This window comes from Suillus bovinus (assembly GCF_016758785.1).
Source record: "Suillus bovinus strain UH-Sbo-P2 chromosome Unknown EDB93scaffold_45, whole genome shotgun sequence".
In the NCBI taxonomy this organism is placed as follows: domain Eukaryota; kingdom Fungi; phylum Basidiomycota; class Agaricomycetes; order Boletales; family Suillaceae; genus Suillus; species Suillus bovinus.
In genome coordinates this window covers 266,629-292,104 of record NW_024542101.1, presented here as the reverse complement: position 1 = coordinate 292,104, position 25,476 = coordinate 266,629, and the positions used below count along the sequence as shown (strand labels likewise).

Here is a 25,476-nt window from a genome sequence, read left to right as displayed (position 1 = left end):
TAGTATAAAAGGATTAGAGCGCATCGATATGCATATGATTGTTGTCGAAGTGTAGCCGGGAGTTTCCACCTGCCTTTTCAAGACAGACCCAATATTAAAGTTACTCGGTTCCACTGAAGCTTTCGAAGATTCATTCATTGTACCCAGGTCATGATTTCCCGGTTCGCAAAGTCTTTTCTGACGATTGTCCTTTGCCTCGTACGTGCTTTAATACTTTACCCCAGAGCTTTTCAAAAATGATTATCTCAGTTTCTGCTGGCCACAATAGCATTCCTCCACCCCCCCTCCCGCGCGTATATCGACCCATGGACTGGCGACTTCTTCGGTGAAGGCGGTGTTGAACAGGATCTACGTCCTCCTCTGTATAATGGTGACAGGCCTGCGTCAGCACAGGGAGGTGTGATCATGTCGAAGTTGGGGAATGAAACTGCCAAGTAGGTAATGCGAGATGGAGTTACATCGGGTCTTACACACTTATCACAGGGCAGAACTCGGTCGTGCGACGTGGAAGCTGCTGTGTGTATTCTGTTTATTGTATCAAGGACGTTTGCTAAACGTTGTTACTTGCTGTATGACGTAGCCATACTATGACTCTACGGTACCCTGAGGTAGGGTGGGTCTGATGTTATAGTCTATTATGCTGACGAAAACACATATAGCACCCAACACAAGACGAAAGAGATGCTTTAAATTCGTACTTTCACCTTACGTCGCGCCTATACCCCTGTGGCGAATGCGCAGCTGAATTTCAGGAATTGTTAACGAAATTCCCGCCACAGGTAAATTATCTTCAACTTCAAACTTCATCAGCTAAGAAGCATTCAACAGACAGGATCGAGATTGGCAGCAAGTCTATGGTGAAATATTCCCTTCTTTCATAAGCCGAGTCTTGCCTGCTTACACGAGGCCAGGCTGTGCTCAATACACAACAAAGTCAACGAACGATTAGGAAAGCCGTCATTTGACTGCGCTCACCTTGATGAAACATATGACTGCGGGTGTGGAGACAACAAAACAACATCTGCAGTACGACAGCCAGTGCCATCTGACAACGCTGACGACCCAATGGATTTGGAGTGGGACACTGTACGAGATGATGTTACTGGTGTAGGAATGATCAAAGGTGGGAGGCGGTAGCCACCTTGCTGCAAAGTGTGTTTGCGTCGGGTCTATCGGCTTTTGTGCTTCTATCTCTGATATTTTGGGTGCGATTGTATATAACGTCCTTCCTGTCTTTACTTGGATATACTGATATTTCGATGTACCACGTGTCCCAGGTTGGTTCAACAAGGCTGGGCATTCACATTAATATTGTTGATCCTTCTTCATTTTCGCTGCAGTGATGTTGCAGGCTCCTTCGAATTCTCTCATATCTTGTGCCCAATACATATCCTAGCAATTTCAAACTGCCAATTTGTTTTCTAGACTGACTCGGAACGCGTGTCTCGAATGACCTAGGCTATGATGCATGGAAGTAATTGCTCGCTGCCAAGTTGATATCTTATCAGATGTGGTAGCTAACCCAAATCAGGACACCGTTGATCTATACGAGTCACTAACTTGATCTGGATCCCGTACTGATACCTTCAAAAGATTCTTGACTCATACCACCATCTAGTTCTTCAAAGCTTCCAATAGATATACCTCTAATGTCAACAATATACATAGATCAAGCATCAGGCGTCGACGCGTCCGGAAATGGGTCCGTTGATCAGCCTTATCAGTCCCTTGCCTTCGCCCTCTTCTCGACGCCTACCACCGAAGCCGAAACGACACAATACCAGATCCGCAAGGATGCAGATGCAACATATGATGCACCAACACAGTCTGCGACAAAAAAGGCAAAAAAGGACGCCCAGGGACTTGAGAAGAAACGGTTAAAAGCGCAAGCAGAAGAGAGAGAATTAAAAGAGAAGGCAGAGAAACGCGAACGAAGACTCCAGGAAAGCAAAAAGATCGTTCTTACTGAAGATCCTTCACTCCCAAAATCTGTCAAGGTAGCAGTGTCGATAACTTGAAGTTGTGGTTACGCTGCTTATTTCTAAATCAAACAGTCCAAGATCGTCAAATTGGAATCCCTTCGCGGGCAGCGCGTCCGGGTATCTGGCTGGGTACACAGACGGCGAGACCAGCAAGAAATCACGTTTATTGTCCTGCGGGACGGGACAGGATATCTGCAGGCTGTTCTTACTGGGAATGCGGTAACTTTTGTAGCTCACAGTTTTGGACTTTAAATCTGATTCCTTCTTCAGAACAAAACATACGATGCTGTAACGTTACAGTTAGAGGCATCAGTCGAGCTGACTGGTATGCTGAAGGAGGTTCCTGAAGGACAGCGCGCTCCTGGAGGACACGAACTAGTCGTTGATTATTGGCGCGTCCTTGGTGCCGCTCCTGGTGCCGAAGAAGCATTTACCAACAGGCTCAACGAGGTCCGAGTCGTTTAATTAATTTGTTGTGCATGTGTTAACCGTTTCTTTAGCAATCTGACCCATCCATCCTGGCTGATCTCCGGCATCTCGTTCTCCGTGGCGAGACCGCTTCTTCTGTGCTTCGCCTGCGTGCGGCCCTTCTCTCAGCTTTCCGTCAGTCCTTTGCAGACAACGACCTTTTGGAAGTGACGCCGCCCTGTATGGTACAAACACAAGTGGAAGGTGGCGCAACGCTCTTCAAGTTCGATTACTACGGTGAACCAGCATTCCTCACGCAGAGCTCCCAGCTCTATCTTGAAACATGTCTACCTTCCCTCGGGGACGTATTCTGTGTCCAGGAGAGCTTCCGTGCCGAAAACAGGTTTGTATTACCTTCCCATTCATCGGACGTGTTTTCATTCCAATAATCGAATTCGTCCCTCCCCAGTCACACTCGCCGTCATCTGAGCGAATACACCCACCTTGAAGCAGAGCTTGCATTCATTACATTTGATGACCTCATGACACACATAGAAGCCATTGTACGTTTCACTACTGCATCTTCCGGAGTTTTTACTCAGTGCATCTACACAGATCTGCGAGACAGTCGATAAGCTCCTCGTCAACCCTGCTACCGCGGCCCTCATCAAAACTCTGAACCCTCACTTTAAAGCGCCTTCTCGTCCTTTCATGCGTATGTCCTACGCATCCGCCATCGCATGGCTCAACGAGCACAAGATCCAACGCCCGGCCGAGGACACCGACGGCAACGTGATCACCAAGAAAGACGAGGAGACTGGTAAAGACGAGCCCGTGATGGTCGATCATCAAATCGGTGACGACATCGCAGAGGCTGCGGAGAGGCAAATGACAGATATCATTGCGGCGCCGATCTTTTTGTATGGCTTCCCTGCGGAGTTGAAGGCATTCTACATGCAGAAGATGCCAAGAAAAGAGGGAGAGCAGGGCCCTGTATACACAGAGAGCTGTGACCTTTTGATGCCTGGTGTCGGAGAAATTGTTGGTATGTGAAATTCTGGACTGCCGTACGCTACTACCTATGACGAAATTCGCGATAGGCGGATCGATGAGGATAGCAGATATGGAAGAGCTACTGGCGGCGTACAAGCGCGAGGGAATTGACCCTGCCCCTTACTACTGGTTCACTGACCAGCGTAAATATGGTACTTGCCAGCATGGAGGGTACGGACTGGGTGTCGAGGTCAGTCTCTCCTTATATATTTTTTCGCATAAACGTGGTAAGCGCTGACATGTCTGGCTTAGCGGTTCCTTGCATGGCTGGCTAACCGATTCACTGTGAGGTATGTATCAATCAGGACTAATAAAGAAAATCACGTTGACGCGGATGCCTTCCAGGGAATGCTCGCTGTATCCACGATGGCCCGGTCGTGCGACACCTTAGGTTTATTCTGGACCTCGATATTTGGCAGTTTCGTGGATGGAATGTATGGGTTGTGCATAATAGATTCGAACCATGTATATCTTTTCCCAAAGGGACAAACTATTAATAACAGGTGCACCCAAGTATGCGACGATACACCTCCTGTTTTCTAAAAGTACATCTTCTGCTTGGGCATCAACCGTGCTGTCCATGACTGTGATAATATTGGCCATCCGCAACACGGCCTCAATGCAGGTCGATATGTAACTTGACCTTTTACACACCCGGTCGGGAGCGTTGAGTAATGGCTTCTAAGACCACATCCCAAGCGTCACGACCTAATGAAGGTCGCGTTGTCAACAATGAGCCGATTCTGTTGCCAGAAGTTGTCGCATCTTGTCCAGCGGTATGATTGAATGTAGGCTTTTTCTGGGCCATGAGATCTAGATCGTCCTAGGTCTGAGTCATTGATGGAGTCCAAAAAGCTGGAGAGCGGGAAATGGAACCGAGGTCGAGGTGCTGGCGTGGATTAGAATATAATGGAGGTGGTGGTCATACCATGAGCTTGACGTGTCTGGATATTAAACAGTGATTCAACTTCACCGTGAAGTCGGGAAAGTGTTGATGGTTTCTTAGCTGGAGGATGTCGCTGAAAGATGTTTGAGCGAGGAAACTGCAAAATCCATGAACACTCAACAAAGGTTTGTGACGAGCAGAATTCTGGGAGGGATCGAACACCATATATCATCATCTGGCTTACTCGACTCGTACCCTAAGATAGTATTAGGAAACTCAGCCATCTTCGATGCGAGTCTGGATTCAGAATTTCCGCTTCTTTTTTGCAGAAGAGGAGCAGCGGGTGAACGTGAACCCAGAGATAGAAGCACAGGCAAAATCGGAGCCAGAGAGGCTGAGATAGTTTGAGCCCTCCTTGGACCTGCCCTCGTCGGATGTAGAGGGTTTCATCGTTGGCCCTCACAAGAATAATTGCCGCGGGAACTTTGTTTGTGCACAAGCCAACTCAGGTTTGGGGGGGATCATAATAGTACTTTCAAGAGTTGTTGGGTGACTCATAGTAAACGATGAACCAACGATACAAGTGACAAAAACGTGACATTTTGCCATAGTAAGCTTATTTGGCTACGACCGTAGAGACTCTAACTTACGGCCGTGACAATACAAAGTCCTGGTCTTCGAGAAATACTTTCCTATGATCATCGCGAGAGCTCAGAGCTGCCCCCTTTTCGTTTGTCTGAGGGTCTTCAGAAAACACTTGTACAATCCATTCACTGCTTCGACTGCTTTTAGAGTCAGACACAATCACGAACTTGCAACTCGGTGCAGGAGGCGAGTCCTACCCTGTCCTTCCTTCACACACGAGCCAGGTCCTTTGCAAATTATTATCTTGGTGTGTTGTTTAGTGAAGCAAGACAAACTGAAGTCTCAGAAAAAGTGGACGATTCGAGCATCCGCACTTACACTGAGCGCTCCTCAGTGCTCATGGATCTCGACAAATCAAACCGTTACTTCTTTTCCTGCATCTTCCTTGCAGTACTTCATTCAACCGTTCACTCTTCTCTTCACACGGTCCTGGTTCTCTATGCTTGCTCGAAATATAAATCAACAATTCAATGCAGTGCGTTTACTTACCGTCATGAACCATAACCGATATGTTTCGCAGGCTGCCAGTGGGTGTACTATGTGCCAGTTGTTGCTGCTGTTAATCATGCCACGTATTTGCAACCAACAAAGCCAATACATGAAGTATGCTGCTGGCTTTTCGATACGAGGTCGACTCGGAAGAAGTTGTTGTTTATAAGCATACGATGTAGGTCCCAGGACCACATCCGACGCCTTTATTATCATGCACAGCATGGACAGTGGAATAATATATGGAGCGTCGGTCGAAGATCTAGAAAAGTAGTGAGTACTTCAGTAACAATGGCACGAACTTACGCATACTAGTCGATGCCGCATTGTATTCCTTTGATCAAGTGTCGATACGTCAATCTTGAATGAATCCTACAGGACACTCAGCAGCTAGTGAGGTGTATAATTCTCGTAACCAAAATCTAGTTCTGATGCTTCATGTCGTTGTATGCATGCCTTGAACCAGCGGGCGGATAACTACTGGACCGTCACGTGCGATGGTCAATGTCAATGCCAGTGGACGTAAGGTGCTTCCGCACTGACCAACAGCATCCACTTACACAAGCGTCTGCCATCCTTATCACTGATCAAACCACGCGCCCTCACAGATTTGGCGATGAATGACCCATCCAAAGCATAGTCGAATCCATTGCCGCAAGTCCGTTGTGGATGCGAACACAAGTACACGATAATGTGCCCACCGTTCTAACTTATTTGAAGAATGGGGGTCAGCGAGGTAGCTACCAAACTCGCCTCAGTAAACGCTGCATCGCAGAAAAAAGCTTCACTTCTTACTTTGTGCTCACTTCTAACTGCCATGATTCCTAGAAAGGTTATTCGAATTAACAACAACGCGACATTGAACTTGTGGCCCAGGGTCAGAAATATTCGAGAGGTTACCCAGGATGTGGTTGGGAAGGTGAGGAGGGAAGGATTTACTTACTGACGTATGTCAAGGTTAGGCGCGGTATCTTTTGGCTTTCTTTCAAAATGTATGCGAGTTCTCCGAGGTCGCCCATAGACTTTTTTAATCTGCACAACCACTTTGCTTGGTCCTCGGTCACAAGTCAGAGGCTAAGGCAGGTTTTGGTATACGGTTCGTTCGAATGATAGCGCCGGTACTGCATCTGATCCACTGGTTATATCGGCGAAGATGGCGGAAACAAGGTAACTGAAAGTACATAAAGACTTGGCGATAACGCCTGCCTGGATAACGTTAGCGATGTTACTGCACTGAACTGGACTACATGTTGGTTTTATCGTCCTCCGAGTCTTCGAAAGCTCGATTGACAACTGGTGATGGCGAAAGCTATCTAGAGAATGATACTGGAATTAAATTCGGCAGCGGCATCAATGTTTTTGGACGTGCCTTGGTAAGGTGTTTGCCGTTAGGCAGGGCCCATGGATTCCGGCCCCCTAATATTTTCCCCATTCATCACGCCTGAGTACTGAGCCACTCATCCCCAGATCGAGCAGGCAACTAGAAATTACCTTACAAGGTAAAAATAACAAAAAGTGTCGAGACGCAATCGAGCCTCTCCCACTCTTTTGCCTTCCCCGCTAGCCGAGTGGCTCGTCCCTTATGCTCAGACCATCGCACACGATTGCTTCGCATTTTTTGCCTCTAAAGGCAGAAACGCGCGATGCAGAAAAAACAATCGCACTCGAGGTTCACAGCACACCCAGTGGTTTAAAAGACGGGGAAAAAATGTGTGGACTTACCACAACACGCGCTCCATCGATTCATTCCAGGAATCTACACCCACCCCGCAGATCATTCACACTTCACGTATCCTGTACTCATGGCACCTTCTCTGCAGCTGTCTGCCCAATGCTCTGTTTGCCACAAGGTCATTAGCCGCAAGGCTGACCTTCATAGACACATGCGTACACACGCTGCAAACAAGGACGAACTGTAGGTGCTTACCCTCTATTGAACCGGATGGTTTCTGACCTGTTGACTATCTTCACCAGTATGCACGCATGCCCATATGATGGCTGCGGTTACAAGACCCTACAAAGGTCTAACGTCCAGACACACATCAGGACGCACACCGGTGAACGCTCAAAGAAGTGCCCCGATTGCCCATTTTCTACCGCTGACCCCGGTAGCCTGACGCGTCACCGCAAGTCAGAACATGACTACAAGCCCAAGGCGCGTCGCGCTCGCGACGACGGCAAAGCTGCTCGCAGAGACGCCACTGCGCCTTATCCCTCCACTCGATTTATGGAGCCAAAGGTAGGAATTCCCGCCTCGCTGTATCTCAATGACCTAACATTTTTTGAACATGCAGATCTCATGCCCTGAGGCGCGCTCTCGCCTCCCAAGTCCAACAACTCCCAAATCTCGGGCGAGTTCACGGAACTCGCCTTCGACCGACTCATCCCCAATCACTATGCGAGCATCATCTCCATATGTGGTTAGCCCTCTCAGCTCCCCGTTTTTACCCCGGACTCCCTCCAAGCTCCGTCCATCCTCGCCAATCTCACCGCTATCGACTCGCAGCTACTCTCCGACGCCGCGCGCCCGCAGGCCATTTACGATGTCGGATTTTAGTCTCAGCCCCAGCCCATCTCCAGAACCGATCTGAACAATAGAATGATCTTTCAACATTACACTTACAGGCGGGACTGGAGATTATCATTATTTGTATTACACTTGCATCTTTTGTATGTACTACCTTTAACCCGCCTATCGCGACCTTCAAATTACAGGATGTACCAACGAATCTCATTACTATGAATCGATCGGAATCTTTTCTTTTGAATATGAACGCGATTGGTCACGTGGATCTAAAATCACACCTTAGTACAAGTCATTGATACCGTAGCGGGAATAAAATAGCACTACAATTTAGACCACAATGACTACAAGCGCCTCCTGTAGCTCTATATAGCCCTGATTTCAGCTAAATATCATACAGTGACGAGGTGGCACTATGCAGCCGTCACTGGGACTACACCGATATTTGTTTTTTCCTGATGGATAGTCATGATCATTACGATGCAGAAAGTAGGATATATCGAGGCCTGCTAGTGAATTATAAAGGTTTATGTTCAGGGATAAGAAATGGCAACAGACTCTATCAGTGCCCGTCTCGCATATGATCTATGGTATATGTTACCAAAAAAAATGGTTCCTTCGTTCTATTTCATGCTGATGCGAGAGTCGTCGTCAATGCCTCCTGTATCTTCGCCTCCTCCCGCGCCCATAATGGAACAGCGATCCTGTACGCATCTCCAACGCGGGCATATGAGATATCGCCCACACGGGAGACAGGCTTGAACTTTGTAAGGTCGACGATGCCTTTGATTGTGAGCATGTCTTTGCGCACGTGGAAGTACTTGACGTGCGCGAGGATGAGCGTGCTGGTGTGCTCGCCTGTGACTGGGTGCGTGATGTTTATTGATTTGTAAAGCTGTTGGGAGGCGGAGCTGTTAGCGAGCGAGCAGGCTCGGTATGAAATAAAATATAATTACCTCGTACTCCATGCTAAAAGCGCTCTCCTTGACGCGCGAGGCTCTTATCTGCACCTGGACATGTTATTGTTAGCACACATACCGTATCGTCAAGGCGCATGCATACACATTTCTCCTTCGTCAGACCGCTGAGAGTCCACTCGTCGAAGCCGAGAGGAGCGTCTATAGCAGTTGCATTTGCATTCTCTACGAATGCCTCGCTGATGATATTCACGGCGAATCCTTTGCCATTCCTCAAGTTGGTGGTCGTGTCTTTTAGGTGGCCCGGGGACTTGTGGTTGATTGCGAACGAGATGACGGGCGGGTAGTTGGTGACCTATGGGAAGAAGTTATTGAACCATTAAAGGTACGTGTTGTATTGCTTACTGTATTGAACCAACTGGTGGATGCAAGCCAAGTAAGCGTGCAGAACACGTTAGATAATGAAAGCATCTTACCTGAAGGGTGCTATGTTCTCTACGCCATCATCGCTGATTGTGGAGACCAATGCCATGGGGCGTGGTAACACGCCTGAATTCAAGAGCTTGTTGAGATTGCTGTCGATCATGGTCACGATTACGACTGATCAACAGGTCGAGGAGTACGTACATTCTGTCTGTTTCTGCTGTGTCATAGACTTTCCACCCTGCAGATTCACCTGCAAGCCAGTCTTTTCCGGCAGGAGTGGCATCGACTCTCTGGCCATATGTCCAGGATGGATTGGGTGATTGGGTGTAGGTCGAGGAGGAAGTGGTATTGAATGGAGGGATGTACATTGTGGACTAGTTGATTGAAGAGAGCGAGACTGACCCTGGATTTATAGTTACATGGTCGAGGGCCTAGTCTTCGCGCATGCAAGGCTGAAGCGCTGGCTTACTAGGCTATTCATTGAAGTTTTAACTATCATGGTGCTTGGATCGGACGATATTACGTAGACTCGGATCAGGATAACGAGTAAGCAGGACCTTATCGAGTCCGAGATTGAATTGTCAACCCCAGAACTTAAAAATATTAATAAATGATACACCTATAGATTCCGGGCGTATCCTTGAACCACGATTATGTATTCAAGGTGAAATAGCGTAGTCAGCTTCGTCCGTTATCAACGCTTCGGCCTCGAAGACCAGCCTCGATATCTGCATCGCTTTCTACTTTGACGAGTGGACTCTAAGCGGTCTGACAAAGGAGAGATATGTATGCCATGACACGGTATATACCCTCACACCATCAAACACTCACATTACCGCAAACCATTCCATGAGATATGCAGCCCTACTGCGATGTGTGGGTCTTTGTTGTAGGATTGCGCAGAGGTGTGGTACTCCCGGACCGTTCGGCGGATCTATGTATTTCGTAACGTTGGCTTAGTTCATGACGTGAAATTGAAATGTGAGCGTACCTGTTCATCATCGGCTCCCTCAGCCGTAAAATCTTTCCTCGCCGGCTTGTGCACTGAATCTGGGACGACGATGCGCCCGATGAATTTCACGTTATCCATTCAGCCTTTTACCATCTGGCAGGCCTTCTCAAGACCCCTCCGGGATTAGTGTTATGTATGTTCTCGAAGGCGAGGTACCATAACAAGTTTGAAGCGCTCAAAATTGCCCCACACGAGGATATCCATGGCAGGCAAGAGAGTCTCTACCACACCCCTGACCACAGGTGACGAGGAATTCGAGTCGACTTTTTCATATCGTCCCGTCTTCCAGACGCGGGTGAGGATATCATTGGCGTTTGTAGCGACAACGAGTTTAGCCATTGGCAGGCTCACGCGCTTAACGTAATAGCCTGCTAAGATGTCGCCGAAGTTACAGGTTGGGACGATGAATTGGAGCTCGGCGTCGGTAAGAGGGTGCGACGGATGGCAAAGTAGTAGAGGAAGTAGTAGAGTGTTTGGGTGAGGTTGCGGGCCCAGTTTATGCTGTTGACGGCGCCGAGGTGGTGGTTTTGCGTTGAAGATGGTGTCGGCGAAGAGAGCTTTGACGATGTCCTACGAATTTGTATGTATGTAAGCTATTGGAGTAAGAATTGAATACGAGGGATAAATGTACCTGACAATCGTCAAAAGGTTCCAAGGTTGTGTATATTTTCATCTGTCACGGTAGTCATTTGAGCTTCTTGGACAGGGCTGACGCGACCTTGGGGGTGGAGAATGAATACGGAGACATCAGGCTTGCCCCGTAGCCTATAAATAGCTGCACTCCCTGTATCACCACTCGTCGCACCCACAACGGTCAGCGTCTCCCTATCCTATCCAGGAGATTTTGCCTTGTTGCGGCGCTCGAGAAAGTAGGAGAAGAGGTTGCCCAGGAGCTTGAGTGCAACATCCTGAAGGCATATGTGGAACCATGTAAAAGCTTGAGGATGTACTTGTTGGTGGTGAGTGGCTGGAGGGGCTGATATATCGGGATGGCACCATGCGGAATCGTTGTACGTGGCGTTGGCAAACTTGAAACCTGCAGTATGTGACTCGGATCGTATGCCCGCGGGACTCTAAAAACTATTGGGGTATGTCACGACTTCAAAACATGGCACACGAAAAGAGAGTAAACCTATTCGTGGTTCTTTGCGGGATCTGCTCTCCGGCAGCAGCATCACGACCACGCGGTTGCTCACCTCCCCGCTGCAACCGGGTGTGCTGCTGTCGTATCGTCAGGGTCATCCGCGTTGCCCTGGATCGCATCAGCCTTCTGCTTCTTGATTGTTGCATCGTAGCATACCCTATAACGTGTCCATGCGGTTTCGTCCATCGCCGACACAATTTTTCATTCTGATAATTGGAAGATAAGGGATAGAAAGATCCTAGATAGCGTGAATATGTAAGGCTTGTTGCGGTTGCGCAATAAGACCTCGTGCGAATGACGAGTTCGAAAGAGAATGATAGATTGAAGCACAAAAACTGAGTTGATGAGTAGCTAGGATGTTTTTGCTTGACGAGGGACTTTGAAAGTTTTGGCCCGGGAGCAATACTTCTGAATTCGACGACAACCAAGTTAATACAGGTATTTTATACGTACGAGCATGAAAACTGTTTTGAGCATAACGACAACTCAGTGACTGACAAGTACCCGCAGATGATTCATTGGCGAGTGGGTTGCTCTTTAAGTGTCCCGAAGTTCTCTCCCCAGGGTAGCGATGCGATGGGGCTTGACGCTTGCCTCGGCACGGCGGCGGCTCTAGAGGTGTGAAACGCATTCTCATCAGTATCATATGATATGATAACTTCGGGTGGGCCATGACTCACCTGCGCAGCACGATTTGGTCTATTAAATAGAACATGCCAGGAAGACCACTGGGCATTCCGGTGATGAGTGTCTGCCACAGGACGACAGAGATGTTACATGGTCAGATGGGAGCTTCGGAAAGTAAGAGCGGAACAGATGTACCGAACGGGATCAGCGGCACGCACGACTGCGTAGAATTGTATACTCGGCCGGAGATTCAACTATAGCTAGTGTGTAGGAATTTAAAATATTTACATGATCCCAATTGTTAGATCTATCCCATCGGCAGCGGCAAGCTTGACGCCAATGTCCTGGAGCAAATTATCTGCATAGTAGTCTGCACAAAGTTATGTCGGTTGATATGGTCACGCGTGAGTGGCACTGCAGTTGGACTGCGCAGCACTGACTCAGACGCAGCAGCAGTCTTTGATTATAAGAGGACACTTACAATTGTCCAACTGCTAGCTTCATTTCCAGTACGCAAAGGCACTACTAGTAACGGCTGTGTGGATTTGGAACAAACGCCGGCATGATAATTGTTGAAGCAAGCCCAAACCCCACTGACGATAAAGGCAACGGTCAGAGGTCAGGACTCCACGAGGGCTCAAGTAATATTCCGGGGCCATCGCCACCCCCTCCTTATACTTACCAGACATCTTATCAACCCGTAACGGAGGTAGTGGTAGTCGAATATCGCCAGTCACCTGCACAACGTTTCTGGAAAGCATTTGTTGTTGCTGTACTCATTTGGTTCCTCATCGCTGCATTCACATCTTCCACCCGCATGGCCTTCAATCATGGATCTCAACTCGTACGATATTTCTCCCGCTCAGTATTATGCCTTTGGCTCACATATTTGCCAAGTTCCAGAACGGTGAGCCACCTCATCCTGGCTCACTAGATGGCACCGTCCACCAATGCATCAGTGGCTCCAACTGGACATTGTCCCACCGAGGCTTGAACCAATTTCCCCATAGCGCCGAAGCATTCCTAGAGCTCCCCGTCGACTCTGATGCACTCTACCTGTTCACGAGGGGCTCTCAGCAATCCGGTCATGTTGATGTCGTGCAATCCACTCAGCCGACAGATAAAGTTATTGTCCACGTACGGGTTGGCTATCTCGCTCGCTCAGCGCTAGACCATGTCAATGTCTGTCGTCTCGAACGAAAGACAAATGAGAATGGCATTGGTATCCTTGTAAATACTTCAATCCTCATTCGTTGAACCTTCGTCTCAATGAATCTCTGTAGACGCCCACATCCTGGTACTTCCCTGGCATTGGACAACAGCTGAGATTTGAAGTGAAGATCACGCTTCCCGCCGGGAACAATGGAGATTCTCTGTACATCAAATCATTCGAGACGGAGACATCCAATTACAGTCAAGATGTTGCAGATGTCTGGAACACCATTTCCTTCGATAGAATATCACTCAGAACATCGAATGCTAATGTGAATGCAAAGGTTGGTTGTTTTGATTTCCTGGATTATCGAAATGACTTATCTAAACATTTGCCGACCAGTCTGTCACCGCTGAGGATGGTTCGATCCGCTCTAGCAATGGTGCCATCAGAGGCCATTTCAATTGTGCCTCTTCTCTGAAGCTCACAACTTCGAATGGCCCAATCCAAGCGTCTGTTTCACTTTTCAACCGAGAGGATGGAACTGTCAGTGAGCTCAAGATGACAACAAGTAACAGGTATGTGACTTGCATCCTAATTCGGTTCCACCATCTGACCCCCCATTTCAGTAAAATTGATGCCAATGTTGATCTTGTCACACACTCTGGCCATGGCGGTATCTTCGATGTCGAAACGCATACTTCGAATGGGCGCGTCGCCCTTGAATACACCGACATACCTGTCGACTCAATTCTCAGGTCGGAAACCCGCTCTTCTAATGCGGCAACGAGCGTCAAGTTGTACAGCACTTTCGAGGGCTCGTTTGACGTAGAGACTTCCAACTCAGCAGCCACGTTCAAGGAGTTACCTGTTGAGGATCCCTCTGGACAAGGACGTCGGAGGGAGGTGACTCAGAGACGAGAGAGATATCGCCTCCGAGGGTCTGCCCACTGGGGCGACTCGGAGAACCGAAAGATCGAAGGGTATGCTACGGTCAAAACATCCAATGGTCGTGCGGAATTAGTGATCTGAACTCGGGGTATATCAGCTTGCTTATGTACTTGTATTAGTATCCTTGTGATTCATCGTGATGTCCTTATGTTGTGGCACAGCCACAGATGGTATTTAGCATTTCATACTGCAACGTCTTTCGCGACTATCGAGCACGACCCAAGAAGTGATAAAACTCTTGCCATATAACAAGATGGTATAGGCACTTTCAATCTGTGTACGCTTGCTAATGGCTTTTCTCATCGTGTAGTTGCCTCTATCACTGCTGACTGCAGCCCAAAACAAACCCATGGTATAGTTTCGTACATCCATCTCACAAAAACGGAGCTCACTACTAGTTCTGTTCCCTATTCGCTTCAACGATCATAGCTTGTAGAGTTGAAAAATGGCGAAACATTCAACGGTCATCTCGTTAATTGCGATAATTTCATGAACATAACACTACGGGAGGTCTACCAAACAAGCGCAGACGGGGACAGATTCTGGAAGTTGAAGGAATGTTATATCCGCGGTAGCACCGTACGTCCAACCATCCCTTCCGATACCCTCAACACAGCTGAACAACCCTTAGATAAAATACTTACGTGTACCAGACACGTTGTTAGATACTGTAAAAGAAGAGCAAGTCCGAGCACGAGAAGCTGGCCGAAGTGCGCGGGGAGGAGGGGGTTCAGGAATGCGAGGAGGTACGTCTGAGCTTAATCGCCTTGCAGTTTCAGGTTCGGCACGCTGATCATGATGCGTTTGTTCGCTTGCATCTTATTATCTTTGCACTACACGCCGTTTTCACGGCATATCGATATGCTGCTTGTAATTTCCACACAGGCCGAGGTGCTCCACCCAGAGGTGGTCTGTTCATTTTACTTCTGCATACCATATCGGTCCTAATTGATTGTGCTCAGGCCGTGGAGGTCCAAGAGGTAGCGGACAACGTGGACGAGGGCGTGGACGGGGAGGTTAGATTCCCGCCGCGATCATCATCCTGTGCAATTTCACTTTCAGGGTGTCATTACATGACCCATGCGTCCTCGATGCCACACGTGTCATTATCCAGTACTCAGTGCCAGAATGATTACAGTATGTTGCCTCCCAACCATCATTCACTCAGAACGTGTATAGCCAGATAGTGCATTTTCTTCGGACCCGCAGCCTTGCACAGCTCACATTTTAGGTGTGTTCCTTGGCTCTCTATCTTGCTAAAAGTGGGTTGCTTTGGAAATGTGCTTCTCGGCGCGTGCACGAGTTTCCTGAGCGTTTATCATTAGCACGCAGTGTGCTTCTCTTCCATCATGGTGTGGTGGGTCTAGATCTAATTTAGTGCCTTTTCATAAACCAATATATCGAAGTCCGCCATTCGCCTCGATGACACTAGCCTGTTTCATTAGGATTGAGATCGACGTAAAACACCAATCACATCCGCTGTTGCATTGGGTCCTAGATGAAGTCATATTGTTGCAGATTGCTAAATACATTATTCTAAGGGATGCCATTGGGTGGTATGGCTTTCAGTGCCAAACGGTTCCAATCCGCGGCTGGAAAGAAAAACAAATGCAGGTTAGAACGAACCGATCGATCAGGCTAGCACAAAAACGCACTATTCTTGTAGACGGTGTTTCCCCACCAGTTGATATAGAGGCCACCTTTTGGGAACTGTAGGCAATGTTTAATAAACGTTAGTCATGATGGGCAAAAGGGAAACGTACTTCTAACGTGAAAAATATTACAACCAACGACAAAACAGTGCCTATACTCCGCCGTTAGCAAAAGTGAAGCAAGGAAAGGCAGCCACATACCGCTGTCCAAAGCTGCGCTAGTCACATAGTTGAATTTGCTCCACCATGCAAAGTTGCGTTTTCTTATTAGATATTGAAATACAAACCCGACTGCGAACCAGGCTGAATAGTTGATGCCAGCCGCAGGCGGTATATACGAGACGCCGTTGAGCACCACAGGCGTGCTCACAAATCTGACCCACGAGTTCGGGTACCGCCGTTGCCACAGCCAGAAAGGAACGGGTAGAAGAGCGCCGACAATGATGGCATACAACTCCGGATAGTAGAGCGTCCCTTTTCCAAACTGCCGCGTGGGTCCGATAATTCCCCTGCGACCATGCATCGTTGAAAAAAGACACAGGAACTGAAATGAAAGACAGACGTACCAGACTGCCGATGCAGTGTAGTACACTTGATTATGTGGACACGTCAAGAAACTGGGTTGATTTGGGGTGCAGATGTCCGGAATGTTGTTGAACATCCACTGCTTGACACCGATCTGGATGAATGATGCCAACAACGTGCCCACGAATTGCACTGCAGGGAACGCCCTCGGTCAGGCGATCGAGTGACAATCAAAAAAGCACTGCTTACCAAGGAACGTGGCTCGTGGAGGAACCTTTATGTAATGACCAAGCTTGAGATCCTGTACGAATGACGTAGCTTCCGATAATGTCTGAACGGAGTATGCCTTGAAGATCTATGACAAATTTGGATGTCAACGTCAAACTCCTCGCAAAGTGCTACAGTTCGACCGCGTACCATGTTCGCAACAGGGTCGCCCGCCATTAAAGTGCCAGGGATGATCTGCGCAAGCAGATTCAGCGTGATCTGTACAGATCGGACATCAGCATTCCTATTCTCGAATGCAGCGCGGAAGCATGCATACCCCTTGCCCAGTCATTGCGTAAATGAAGCCGGACGGCAAAACATATAGAGTTGGTAATGCCACGGACAACAGCAAGGCCCACACAGGTACTGTCGTATGCCACACCTGCAAACAGCCGATGAACAAAAATCAGCATGTAAAAGGGGAGTGTGCTTACCTCAACGACTACTACCATGAGGAGGAAAAAGCCGAAGAAGCACACGACATACCACCAATCTGGCACCTCAGGGTAATTGCGCATGAGCTTCGCGTGAATGTCATCCTGCTCTACGCGAATCTTCTTCACCCCGTTCAGTAAACTTCGGCCATGGTAAAGGATCGTATGCACGAGTACGCAAGTCGATAAGGCGAATGCAAGCATGTAGGTCATTGCATAAGTCGCGGGAAGATAAAGCGGAGAGTAGTTCTCGTAGGCAGTGAGATTGAAGCGGTTGGAAGCTGACAACACAGCCGACACATTGTACACGTTACCGTAGCGATCATATGGATTACTGTCGTTCAATGGGAAGTAGGCGAGATCCCACGTCTGTGACAAAGTCAGAAACGAGGAATAGAAGGCAGGGGCCGAGGGCTGGAGGAACTTACGTTGGTATAATATAATATTGGTGTGATGATCCAGAAGAAAAGAACGAAGCCAAAGAAGATGTGCACTTCAGCCCACCATGGATACATCAAGGGACTGCCAATCCACGTGATTTGTGTCCAGTCGAATGTCACTATGGTCATGCCCAATCCCGAGTCGACGCCAAATAGTTGATTGACTGGAACGTTATCCGGTAGTATCCAACACATCCAAGAAAACACCGAAAGAGCACTGAAGAGGTAGCCTAAAAGCTCATCAAAGTCAGCCCAAATTAAGCTTGAAAAAACTCTTTACCAGGAATAAAGAAGAAGAAAAACGCGCCACCAAGGACAAGAAGGAAGTATCTGTATCGTGTTATTGATCCTGGTTCTTCATCGTCCTCCGCGTGAAGTGTGTTCAATAAAGTACACGTCACCAAGTTCTGTGGCCAAACCATGCTCGCAGGCCAAACCAAAAAGCGTCTGCACATCCCTGCAAGACCGAACCCTGTGAGTTGCGTGGCAACAACCAGTAGTACACTGAACCAGTAATCCACTTGAACGCCGTAGTTGAGTTGGGTGACCACAATGGCGTTGATAGCGTAAGGTGCGCTAATAGCGACATTTGCCATAATATATACCAAAACATGCTCCTTGATGTTCCATGGTCCAGGATTGAGTGAAAACTCGTAACTGCCAAGATACCGTGGAAGACGATAAGTCGTGATGGGGAGGACAAAGGCGCAGAATTTTCCAATTGGATAGCACACAAGCAAGAGAGCAAGGGGAGAGACACTCGGGGCAGGTTGCCGGAAGTTAAAGAAAAGGTTCATTGCACTGGAAAGCATGAGACTACAAGCAAGAATGACACTAAAAAACACACCTAGCGGTCATACAAAGAACGAGGCCGATTACCCACATCCGCAACGTCATAGAGGGCATTTCTGGGTCATCTATGTTCGAGACAGATGCACGAACTTCAGGAAATGGACTGTCTTCTTCATTCACAGCGTCAAAATCAAACTCCATCCTGTCACGCCGAAATACAGAATGTTGAGAAATTTGCCGTACAAAAGCCAAAAACCCACTTGATTGAACCATCGCGACTATCTTGTTCCAGCATACTAGGTGTTATGCTCAGAGTTGTTGAATCCCCCAGTGTTGATGAAGGGTGTCGTGTCCTCTGTGAACTGTTACGAAGGTCCTCCTCGACGTATTTCTCGTGTGGGCTGGAGGTTAGGCTGACATGTATTTGCCGAGAGTGCGGGGCACTGGGTCTCGAATGGTGGGTATTGGTTGTACTTGAAAGCGCTGTACTTAGTCGACGCATGCGATACGGGTCGCTTGCGCCTTGGTTTGACGCGGTAGAAGGAGGACTTTCCACTGGGACTTGAGATATGGGTACAGGGAAGAGACGGGAGGGGCCGGCCGTTTCAGAGGAAAAACGACCCCAGGGGTCAAAGGTCGGCGGCGGATATAGAGGCGGGGGGACGTCTGATGGGACCGTGTTCGCGAAAACATTTGCATAGTCCGGTGATATTCGGGATAAATCAGCTGCACGCTGCTTCTCTACGTCTCGTTGTTGGTCTGCAGTTGAAGGAGGGAGAAATGCAAAAAGGTCTTCTGTGTCGCTTTCCTCTTCCTCTTCTTCCTCGATATAAGCATTATCATAGGTATACTGGTGGTCACGGTCAAATCCACCTGCAGAAGTTGGGGGACGGGCTGAGGATGTACGGAAAGCTGAGGCTGTGAAGGGGCGAGAGCCTCCAGCTGAAGATGTTGGTCTGCCGGACATCAGTGAGAAGGTGTCCGGACCTTTGAACGCTAATGGAGGTATCTTATGAAGGTCGTTAATCAATTGGTCGGCGTCGTGAATGACGATGAGGACGGGAGGGGGGTATATGAGGTATCTGAAGGACAAGGGAAGGGGACCTGGAGGGAAAGGACTTGTGGGACTGAAAGTGGTCCGCTACTAGAGGATCACCACTAAACCAATCACATTTCTCAGGCACATCAACCTTCCCATGTTCCTGGTTAATATTTTCGTGCGTTTTTCACATTTTAATTTTATTTTCAACCCCAACCAATTTCCATTTTACCCTAAATTTGGTTATCGAGCCGTTTCCTTCCGACCGCTCAATCTGCTTGCCCCCCCCGTACTTCATACTATCAGTAAGTATGTTTCAATGACCCAGCTTTCGATCAACTCCCATCTTGCCGCTTGCCCTGAGGCACACCAGGGCACCCACACACGCTGCAACCCAGTTGTCATTTTCAGCAACGTTTCATTTTGACAGTGTACTCTTGTGCCTGGCACCCCTCCATGGTATTATACCTTCACAACACCATGCATAGTCGCCGCTACCAGTCATACACTTTTACACTTTAAAAGGCGCCGTAACGACGAGTCATATACCGTCATTCAACCAAAATCTACAACCTGTGTACGCCAGTGCTCGTCGCCTGTTCGGCGATTAATCGCCTAAGTGTTTCAATAGTCCAAGTTGCCGATCGCTGAAAACTACGACATGTTATCAAGCATTTGCCCAAACGCCCTGCATCAAAGAGCGTGCATCATTATCTTTGAAGCTAATCAGCTAGACTTTCACTTCGTCATATGTGCCAAATCTTTGCTTATTGCCACCATCACTAAACTTATCTGTGAAAGGCATAGCGTACCTCGCTTACGCCCTGATAGGAGAACTCGTGCAGACTCAGCGTGTCAGTGCACCTCACAGCATAATGACCAGCGGCTACATATCTAGGTCCCTCCCAAGCTCATGATAGGCGTCCTGGACTCCTAACTACGTTGATTCCGGGCCACCTAATACGAATTGCAGGCTTTGTCTACCGCAGTCTAAACCCTCATTAACACACTGGTCCCGGAGATGACCCCAGTCTAGATGCAGACACCGCCCGCCGTAAAAGGCGTCCGCCATCGAACATAATTTCGTCACCCTTGATGGACTGGTCACTAAAATCAGTCCGTACTCGCGCAAGCGATAAGTATACTAGTAATTTATTTGACACTAGTCTTCCCTGTTATAGCGGTTTACGGTGAGGTTACGGGACACTGGAAAATTTTAAATAGACGCTCTGTGGCTCTCGCTTCATCCTTTGGTGCAGATCGTCATCGCTGAGGGAGTGAGGGTGATCAGCCTTGTGCTTTCATATGTTTCGCGATACTCATATTATGAGCGAGAGTTTACATATGAGAACGCGAAACACACATAGCCTACTTATACGATGCTTCTAAGTGTACCACATCGGGAAGCCAAATAACTGCTCACCGAAGACGTAAATGAACGCAAAGCCACAGCTTGATTGGGAGAGAGCCCTACAACTTCGCTAAAAGAGGAACGCAGTGCAGTATGCCGAAGCAAGCACACTGAAGGACTTCGGCTCTTCTGACCGCGATTAAGATGCTCACTGGTATTAAGTTTTCCACCGTATTTCCCTTATCGTAGAGTCCCAACTTCCAAATACGTCTTCCCGCGAGCGTTTTCCGAGGGCAAGGAACCAGCGGAATCATGTATCGTGTGAGACTCAGACCAAGGTAGGCTCCCTGTGAAGCATGAAAGGAACTCCTAGGTATCAATTTCTTTAGCACAAAGTGTTTCATCACCATAATAGGAAGAGAATGATGCACACCTGTAAGTAGTTGGGTCGCTACAGCATCACAATGGTTAATTTAAGCTGCGAACCATAACTTAACCTGCTGCGACGGAGGTGTCTATATCCACTCATCCACCTCCGCAGGGAGTACCATCATAGTCAAGGAGATTATGCGCACGGTATTTGAGATTTGACTCCTCGGACACAGATCCAATGACCTTTTGCGTAACAGAAGTGTATTGAGCAACCTTCATCGTTGCTTGAAACGTTACACCCCTGATCTTAGCGACATGATGGCCCTCCCCGTGTTGATGCTCGTGATCTGACGAGGGTAATAAATAAGGGTGCACGTACTTATTTGAATGGAAACATAGGAACAACAATGCGACCCGTTGGGGTCATCCTAAAGTGCACGTTGTCCGAGGAATCGGCAAATAAAACAGACGGGCGCGCCAAGTGAAGATAAAATAGTCTCATTGTGCCTGAGATGTTTGTAGGCCACCTTGACTAGGCACCGACAATAAAATGTAATAGAGTTGGTGATGCTGCACCTGGACCTTTTGGGACCTTTTAGGCACTGAGCAGGTTGAACGATATCCCCTGTCGACGATGGATCTGGTGGCAATCTGAAACTCGGGAGCGAGATGCCGCTTGGATTCATAACAGAGAATGTTTCAAGGAACATACGTACTTTATAAGACATCATATCACACGTCAGCATTAGAGAAACAGATGGGCAACATCCGAGCGTGCTGGACAGGCTGAAGCGAGACAAATGTCGATGTCTTCCCTGTATAGGTTGGTGTCTTCAAGAACTGCGTGGGAGAAATGTGGTCGAGACTTGAAATGGCTGTGGCTGTCAAAGTTGCAGGTACTGTTGTTTAGAGCAACTGAGCTGTATGTGGTATTGGACTGGTCAGTTGATTCAAATTTTCACCACAACATCACATATGACCAGGAAAATTTTGGAAGTGAGAAAAAAGAACCGTGACATGGAAGAACCCGAGCTCACTTGGCCGTTGCCACCGTCACTGACACTACTTCACACCTTTGTCGTGGGTAGATGTCTGCAATCGGCACTCAGGACTATCTAGAACAAGGTTTGATCAGCAGGACAGGCATGGGGCCTATGTCACCACGATTCGGTGGCGGAGCCACTGTCAGCTGCCACTGCACAACAGCACTTGCGAGTCGAAATTCAAGCAATTGGCTTCTTACGGATATAGCCTAGCAGGATGCAGGTACTAATGATAACGGGGCCCCGCCGGATCTATGAGTCAAATTCGAACTAGCGAAGGAGAGTCCGACCCGGAGTCCACGTGCTGGCATTCGCGACTCTTGTACAACTCCTGACCGGTCACTGATCCTTACGGCCCGTGCACCAAAATCCGTTAAAGGTGACTTGATTGTGACAATGTCGATGATTTGTTTCTAGAAAAGTGATCAACGAGCGTCAATCTGGAACTCTTCGTCATCCCAACTATCGGGCAGGGAGTACTGACACCGAAACGCAGCATCGGCACGCTGCGTCCGCAGCATGATGCATGTGGACTCTTTGACATTGGCGCGCAGATTGACTGTATATCTGCAGTTACGTACATCATGCTATGTATCTGGCCTCGCTCTTTCCATAGAGGTGCCGCCTGACAAGGATGAACGAAGACAAGAAAGAAGTTTCGCAACTGCAAGTTGACTTCGGGTCAGTACAGACTACCACTATCGATGGTCAGACTTGCGAGCCACAATTCGTGGAGCGGCCGCGCCAATCTGTCGCAACTAGGCTTTTTGGTATCGGTGTTATGAGCTTGCTACTCTTTGCCGTGTTTACCCACTCTGGGTTCAATCTTGTGCGCAGTGTTTTCGACTACTACGAAGTTGGAACTTTCTTTGGCTATCGGGACTAGAAATCAACTCATGTGCGCTGCAGGTTTCAACACGCTTAAATGATCCTGGCTACCCTGATCCCAGCGATGGTGTAGTCACTAGGTGCATTGGTAGCGCGGACTGGGACGAATACTATGAATTGCCATCATGAGCACAGCAATTCCCTTTTGGCAGCGAGTCACTTTTCACCCTTCCTGTTGACTCAGACTCCCTGTATCTCATCTCTCGGGGTGCTTTCCAGTACGGCACTATCACCGTGGAGCAGTCCACGGAGGCCTCAGATGATGTCATCATACGCATCCGCGCTGCATACTTCAAAGAAGAGGCGTTCGAAAATGCAAACATTTGCCACCTCAAGCGCCAGGAAAATCAGAATGGAATCGGTATCTACGCAAGTTTCTTCTTCTTGAACACTATGTTGTGGTTGTACTAACTTCCATGGGTAATACTACATAACAGACCTCGAAGAGCCGTCTTCCTGGCCAGGATAACAAAGATCAGCTCATGTTTGATGTCACATTGACTTTACCCGCCAGCGCGAGCGAGGATGCCCTCTACATCAAGAATTTAGAGACCTCTGCGCCTCTTTTCCGCCACGAGGTCGCGGCTTTATCGGACACTGTTTTCTTTGGTAGTATTTCCTTAAATACCTTGAATTTTCCGATCAACGTCCAGGTTCGTACCACGTCACTTAGAAGTTCAAGTATTTAAAGCTGAAGTCTTCATAGTCTGTAGCAGCCGAAACAGGGGTCTTCACCACTGCTAACGGGCCTATCAAAGGACACTTTCATTCGACGTCATCTCTCAAACTCATCACGACCAACATGAACATCGACGCAGATGTTGACCTATTTCACAACGAATCTGCGAAGCCATCTGATTTGGTCATGACAACCGCAAATGCGTGAGTATCCATGCTCCTTTTCATTCCTCAATATATTAAATGCTTTGTCGTTACATCTAGGCCCATTAACGCACGTGTATCTTTGACTACTGCCTCAGGATATGGCGGAGAATTCGGAGTTGATACACAGACCGCGAACGCCCCGTTTACACTCACATATGTCAACTCGCCAGTTTATTCTCAGCTCAATAGTAAGGCAAAAACCGCGAATGCTCCGGCAACTGTACACCTGCATAGCGCATTCGAAGGCTCTTTCTCTATATCTTCTTCATTCCTCGGGCCCTCCCTTGAGCAGCATAGAGTCGAGGACCCCACGGGCAAAGGACGTGAACGCCACGTCACTACATCCCGCAGCAGGGGAAACATTCAAGGCTCTGTGCGCTGGGTTGATGCCGAACATAATGGAGGCGGAACTGGCCTTGTTCAAGTATCGACGACGCTATCGCCTGCTAGGTTGATCTTGTAAAACATGGTGTTTTGATTGGAAGGGGATGGATCAGATTCTTCAAGATTCTTTTGTCTTAGACCCGTTTTGTCCCCCTAGCTGTAATTATGATTGGTTGCGAGGTCGTCATGTCAATTGGTGTCACTATATCGACAAAGACAAAGCTAGACAAAGCTAGCAAAATACTGTGTAAACAGCTAGCTTAAGCTGCCCATTCAAACTTATGAGAAGGAAAGTGAAGGTAGTGGCCTTGTCACTTGAATCCTAAGGCGTGATCGCGTGATCGATGCATGCTGCATTAGTCCGCAATGCAACAACAAAAGTATTGTGCAGAGTCCAGACATGATCGAATTAATAACTTCAAACTAGACATCTATGTGAACAATTATGATTTGTTGTTCTAGTGGAACCTTTGCGCAACGATTCCACAGTCTTGTGCAACGCTACTGCATGCCAGTTCAATCGGATGATGTCCTCGATTATCAACCGCCCGTCGCGCATTACGAAAGAAGACTCAGACAGTTGTTCAAGTTGATTCGGCATTCCATGGCAGGTCAAATGAGGCAACTAATTATGATTTAGTGCATCGAGTGCACCCTGAATTGTTGCGTCGCTGTCCCCGAGCGACGTGGAGGACGACGCGGCGGGAGCGACATATTGGAGTGCTTTCCTTCCGTTTGGGTTTCCCTGAACGATAGCAACAACATGCTGTGAGACGCATCTCGAGAAACCTGCTGTCTCGCATGAGAACAAGTGTCAACAAAGTGGGGGTGTATGAGAAGATGTAAATGTGAGACAAATTGTCTCTCTTCTTCTCGTATACTAATCCTGCTGCATGAGGAAGTAACGTAAACTCAGCAGTGGAACACCACATACGAAAGCCAGAGTAGGCTTTAGACCCCCTAACTGGGCTTGGACTATGGGATCAGCCATCTTCTTGCAAAGTGTTTGGAGGATGATGAAAAGATCGTTGTTCATTATCAACAGAGCCTGACTCTTCTCGGATAATTTGGAGACTCCAAACTATCCTTCGAGAAGAATTAAGTTCGGTCTGCGTGAGGATAACTCTGAAATGGCTGGTCACTCGTCCTCGCGCAGATCGAACTTGATTCTTCTCGGAGTCCAATTC

General features: G+C 48.1%; 11 protein-coding genes across 11 annotated transcripts; 8 read left to right on the top strand and 3 right to left on the bottom strand.

The window, feature by feature from the left end:
* Positions 1-56: 56 nt before the first annotated feature.
* EDB93DRAFT_1158545 (ERV/ALR sulfhydryl oxidase domain-containing protein) lies at positions 57-1,458 on the top strand. The gene is made up of 7 exons (XM_041449958.1): positions 57-198; positions 250-434; positions 484-516; positions 581-608; positions 660-779; positions 829-857; positions 912-1,458. Exons 1-7 carry the CDS (start codon positions 151-153, stop codon positions 1,135-1,137), a joined length of 669 nt encoding a protein of 222 aa, XP_041305803.1. The 5' UTR covers positions 57-150; the 3' UTR covers positions 1,138-1,458.
* EDB93DRAFT_614361 (asparaginyl-tRNA synthetase) lies at positions 1,446-4,166 on the top strand. The gene is made up of 9 exons (XM_041456873.1): positions 1,446-1,997; positions 2,055-2,201; positions 2,253-2,432; positions 2,483-2,793; positions 2,860-2,953; positions 3,006-3,435; positions 3,491-3,633; positions 3,696-3,733; positions 3,789-4,166. The coding sequence occupies exons 1-9, from the start codon at positions 1,650-1,652 to the stop codon at positions 3,832-3,834; spliced, it is 1,737 nt and encodes a 578-aa protein (XP_041305802.1). The 5' UTR covers positions 1,446-1,649; the 3' UTR covers positions 3,835-4,166.
* Positions 4,167-4,851: 685 nt separating this feature from the next.
* Positions 4,852-5,865, top strand: EDB93DRAFT_614890 (uncharacterized protein). The gene is made up of 2 exons (XM_041456875.1): positions 4,852-4,939; positions 4,998-5,865. Exon 2 carries the CDS (start codon positions 5,024-5,026, stop codon positions 5,630-5,632), a length of 609 nt encoding a protein of 202 aa, XP_041305801.1. The 5' UTR covers positions 4,852-4,939; positions 4,998-5,023; the 3' UTR covers positions 5,633-5,865.
* Positions 5,866-7,265: 1,400 nt separating this feature from the next.
* EDB93DRAFT_1105557 (uncharacterized protein) lies at positions 7,266-8,020 on the top strand (the record flags this gene model as incomplete). Its single annotated transcript, XM_041447517.1, has 3 exons — positions 7,266-7,378; positions 7,438-7,702; positions 7,889-8,020. The coding sequence occupies 3 exons, from the start codon at positions 7,266-7,268 to the stop codon at positions 8,018-8,020; spliced, it is 510 nt and encodes a 169-aa protein (XP_041305800.1).
* A 245-nt stretch (positions 8,021-8,265) lies between these two features.
* Positions 8,266-9,935, bottom strand: EDB93DRAFT_1338483 (uncharacterized protein). The gene is made up of 6 exons (XM_041455392.1): positions 9,532-9,935; positions 9,381-9,479; positions 9,310-9,322; positions 9,026-9,259; positions 8,944-8,997; positions 8,266-8,882 (listed from the first exon to the last, which is right to left on the bottom strand). The coding sequence occupies exons 1-6, from the start codon at positions 9,696-9,698 to the stop codon at positions 8,616-8,618; spliced, it is 834 nt and encodes a 277-aa protein (XP_041305799.1). The 5' UTR covers positions 9,699-9,935; the 3' UTR covers positions 8,266-8,615.
* A 227-nt stretch (positions 9,936-10,162) lies between these two features.
* On the bottom strand, positions 10,163-11,672 carry EDB93DRAFT_1338482 (tryptophan synthase beta subunit-like PLP-dependent enzyme; the record flags this gene model as incomplete). Its single annotated transcript, XM_041455391.1, has 5 exons — positions 10,163-10,264; positions 10,322-10,366; positions 10,499-10,912; positions 11,293-11,413; positions 11,539-11,672. 5 exons carry the CDS (start codon positions 11,670-11,672, stop codon positions 10,163-10,165), a joined length of 816 nt encoding a protein of 271 aa, XP_041305798.1.
* A 1,003-nt stretch (positions 11,673-12,675) lies between these two features.
* Positions 12,676-14,298, top strand: EDB93DRAFT_1241632 (uncharacterized protein; the record flags this gene model as incomplete). Its single annotated transcript, XM_041451905.1, has 5 exons — positions 12,676-12,957; positions 13,011-13,343; positions 13,397-13,609; positions 13,669-13,844; positions 13,896-14,298. The coding sequence occupies 5 exons, from the start codon at positions 12,676-12,678 to the stop codon at positions 14,296-14,298; spliced, it is 1,407 nt and encodes a 468-aa protein (XP_041305797.1).
* Positions 14,299-14,527: 229 nt separating this feature from the next.
* On the top strand, positions 14,528-15,238 carry EDB93DRAFT_1089000 (uncharacterized protein; the record flags this gene model as incomplete). The annotated part of the gene is made up of 5 exons (XM_041446175.1): positions 14,528-14,569; positions 14,647-14,796; positions 14,849-14,963; positions 15,103-15,126; positions 15,180-15,238. Coding segments are annotated over 5 exons (390 nt in total), but the record flags the coding sequence as incomplete, so codon positions are not given.
* Positions 15,239-15,753: 515 nt separating this feature from the next.
* EDB93DRAFT_1088847 (OPT oligopeptide transporter protein-domain-containing protein) lies at positions 15,754-18,622 on the bottom strand (the record flags this gene model as incomplete). The annotated part of the gene is made up of 13 exons (XM_041446169.1): positions 15,754-15,809; positions 15,873-15,927; positions 15,981-16,021; positions 16,071-16,378; positions 16,436-16,586; positions 16,644-16,749; positions 16,812-16,880; positions 16,939-17,043; positions 17,096-17,464; positions 17,524-17,765; positions 17,816-18,336; positions 18,383-18,529; positions 18,588-18,622. 13 exons carry the CDS (start codon positions 18,620-18,622, stop codon positions 15,754-15,756), a joined length of 2,205 nt encoding a protein of 734 aa, XP_041305795.1.
* A 3,803-nt stretch (positions 18,623-22,425) lies between these two features.
* EDB93DRAFT_1293449 (uncharacterized protein) lies at positions 22,426-23,431 on the top strand (the record flags this gene model as incomplete). Its single annotated transcript, XM_041454590.1, has 3 exons — positions 22,426-22,988; positions 23,042-23,100; positions 23,173-23,431. Exons 1-3 carry the CDS (start codon positions 22,767-22,769, stop codon positions 23,429-23,431), a joined length of 540 nt encoding a protein of 179 aa, XP_041305794.1. The 5' UTR covers positions 22,426-22,766.
* EDB93DRAFT_613861 (uncharacterized protein) lies at positions 23,261-24,569 on the top strand. Its single transcript, XM_041456872.1, has 3 exons — positions 23,261-23,673; positions 23,727-23,902; positions 23,963-24,569. Exons 1-3 carry the CDS (start codon positions 23,503-23,505, stop codon positions 24,366-24,368), a joined length of 753 nt encoding a protein of 250 aa, XP_041305793.1. The 5' UTR covers positions 23,261-23,502; the 3' UTR covers positions 24,369-24,569.
* Positions 24,570-25,476: the final 907 nt, after the last annotated feature.

Coding starts and splice junctions, on each gene's coding strand:
- EDB93DRAFT_613861 (XM_041456872.1), top strand. CDS start 23,503: ATGTTTGATGTCACATTGACTTTACCCGCCAGCGCGAGCGAGGATGCC. Junction 23,674..23,726: donor ATTTTCCGATCAACGTCCAG/GTTCGTACCACG, acceptor AAGTCTTCATAG/TCTGTAGCAGCCGAAACAGG. Junction 23,903..23,962: donor GTCATGACAACCGCAAATGC/GTGAGTATCCAT, acceptor CGTTACATCTAG/GCCCATTAACGCACGTGTAT.
- EDB93DRAFT_1158545 (XM_041449958.1), top strand. CDS start 151: ATGATTTCCCGGTTCGCAAAGTCTTTTCTGACGATTGTCCTTTGCCTC. Junction 199..249: donor TGACGATTGTCCTTTGCCTC/GTACGTGCTTTA, acceptor TGATTATCTCAG/TTTCTGCTGGCCACAATAGC. Junction 780..828: donor TAACGAAATTCCCGCCACAG/GTAAATTATCTT, acceptor AGCATTCAACAG/ACAGGATCGAGATTGGCAGC.
- EDB93DRAFT_614890 (XM_041456875.1), top strand. CDS start 5,024: ATGATCATCGCGAGAGCTCAGAGCTGCCCCCTTTTCGTTTGTCTGAGG.
- EDB93DRAFT_1338483 (XM_041455392.1), bottom strand. CDS start 9,698: ATGTACATCCCTCCATTCAATACCACTTCCTCCTCGACCTACACCCAA. Junction 9,480..9,531: donor ACAGCAGAAACAGACAGAAT/GTACGTACTCCT, acceptor CATGATCGACAG/CAATCTCAACAAGCTCTTGA. Junction 8,883..8,943: donor CTTTTAGCATGGAGTACGAG/GTAATTATATTT, acceptor GCCTCCCAACAG/CTTTACAAATCAATAAACAT.
- EDB93DRAFT_614361 (XM_041456873.1), top strand. CDS start 1,650: ATGTCAACAATATACATAGATCAAGCATCAGGCGTCGACGCGTCCGGA. Junction 1,998..2,054: donor CACTCCCAAAATCTGTCAAG/GTAGCAGTGTCG, acceptor TAAATCAAACAG/TCCAAGATCGTCAAATTGGA. Junction 3,634..3,695: donor GGTACGGACTGGGTGTCGAG/GTCAGTCTCTCC, acceptor TGTCTGGCTTAG/CGGTTCCTTGCATGGCTGGC.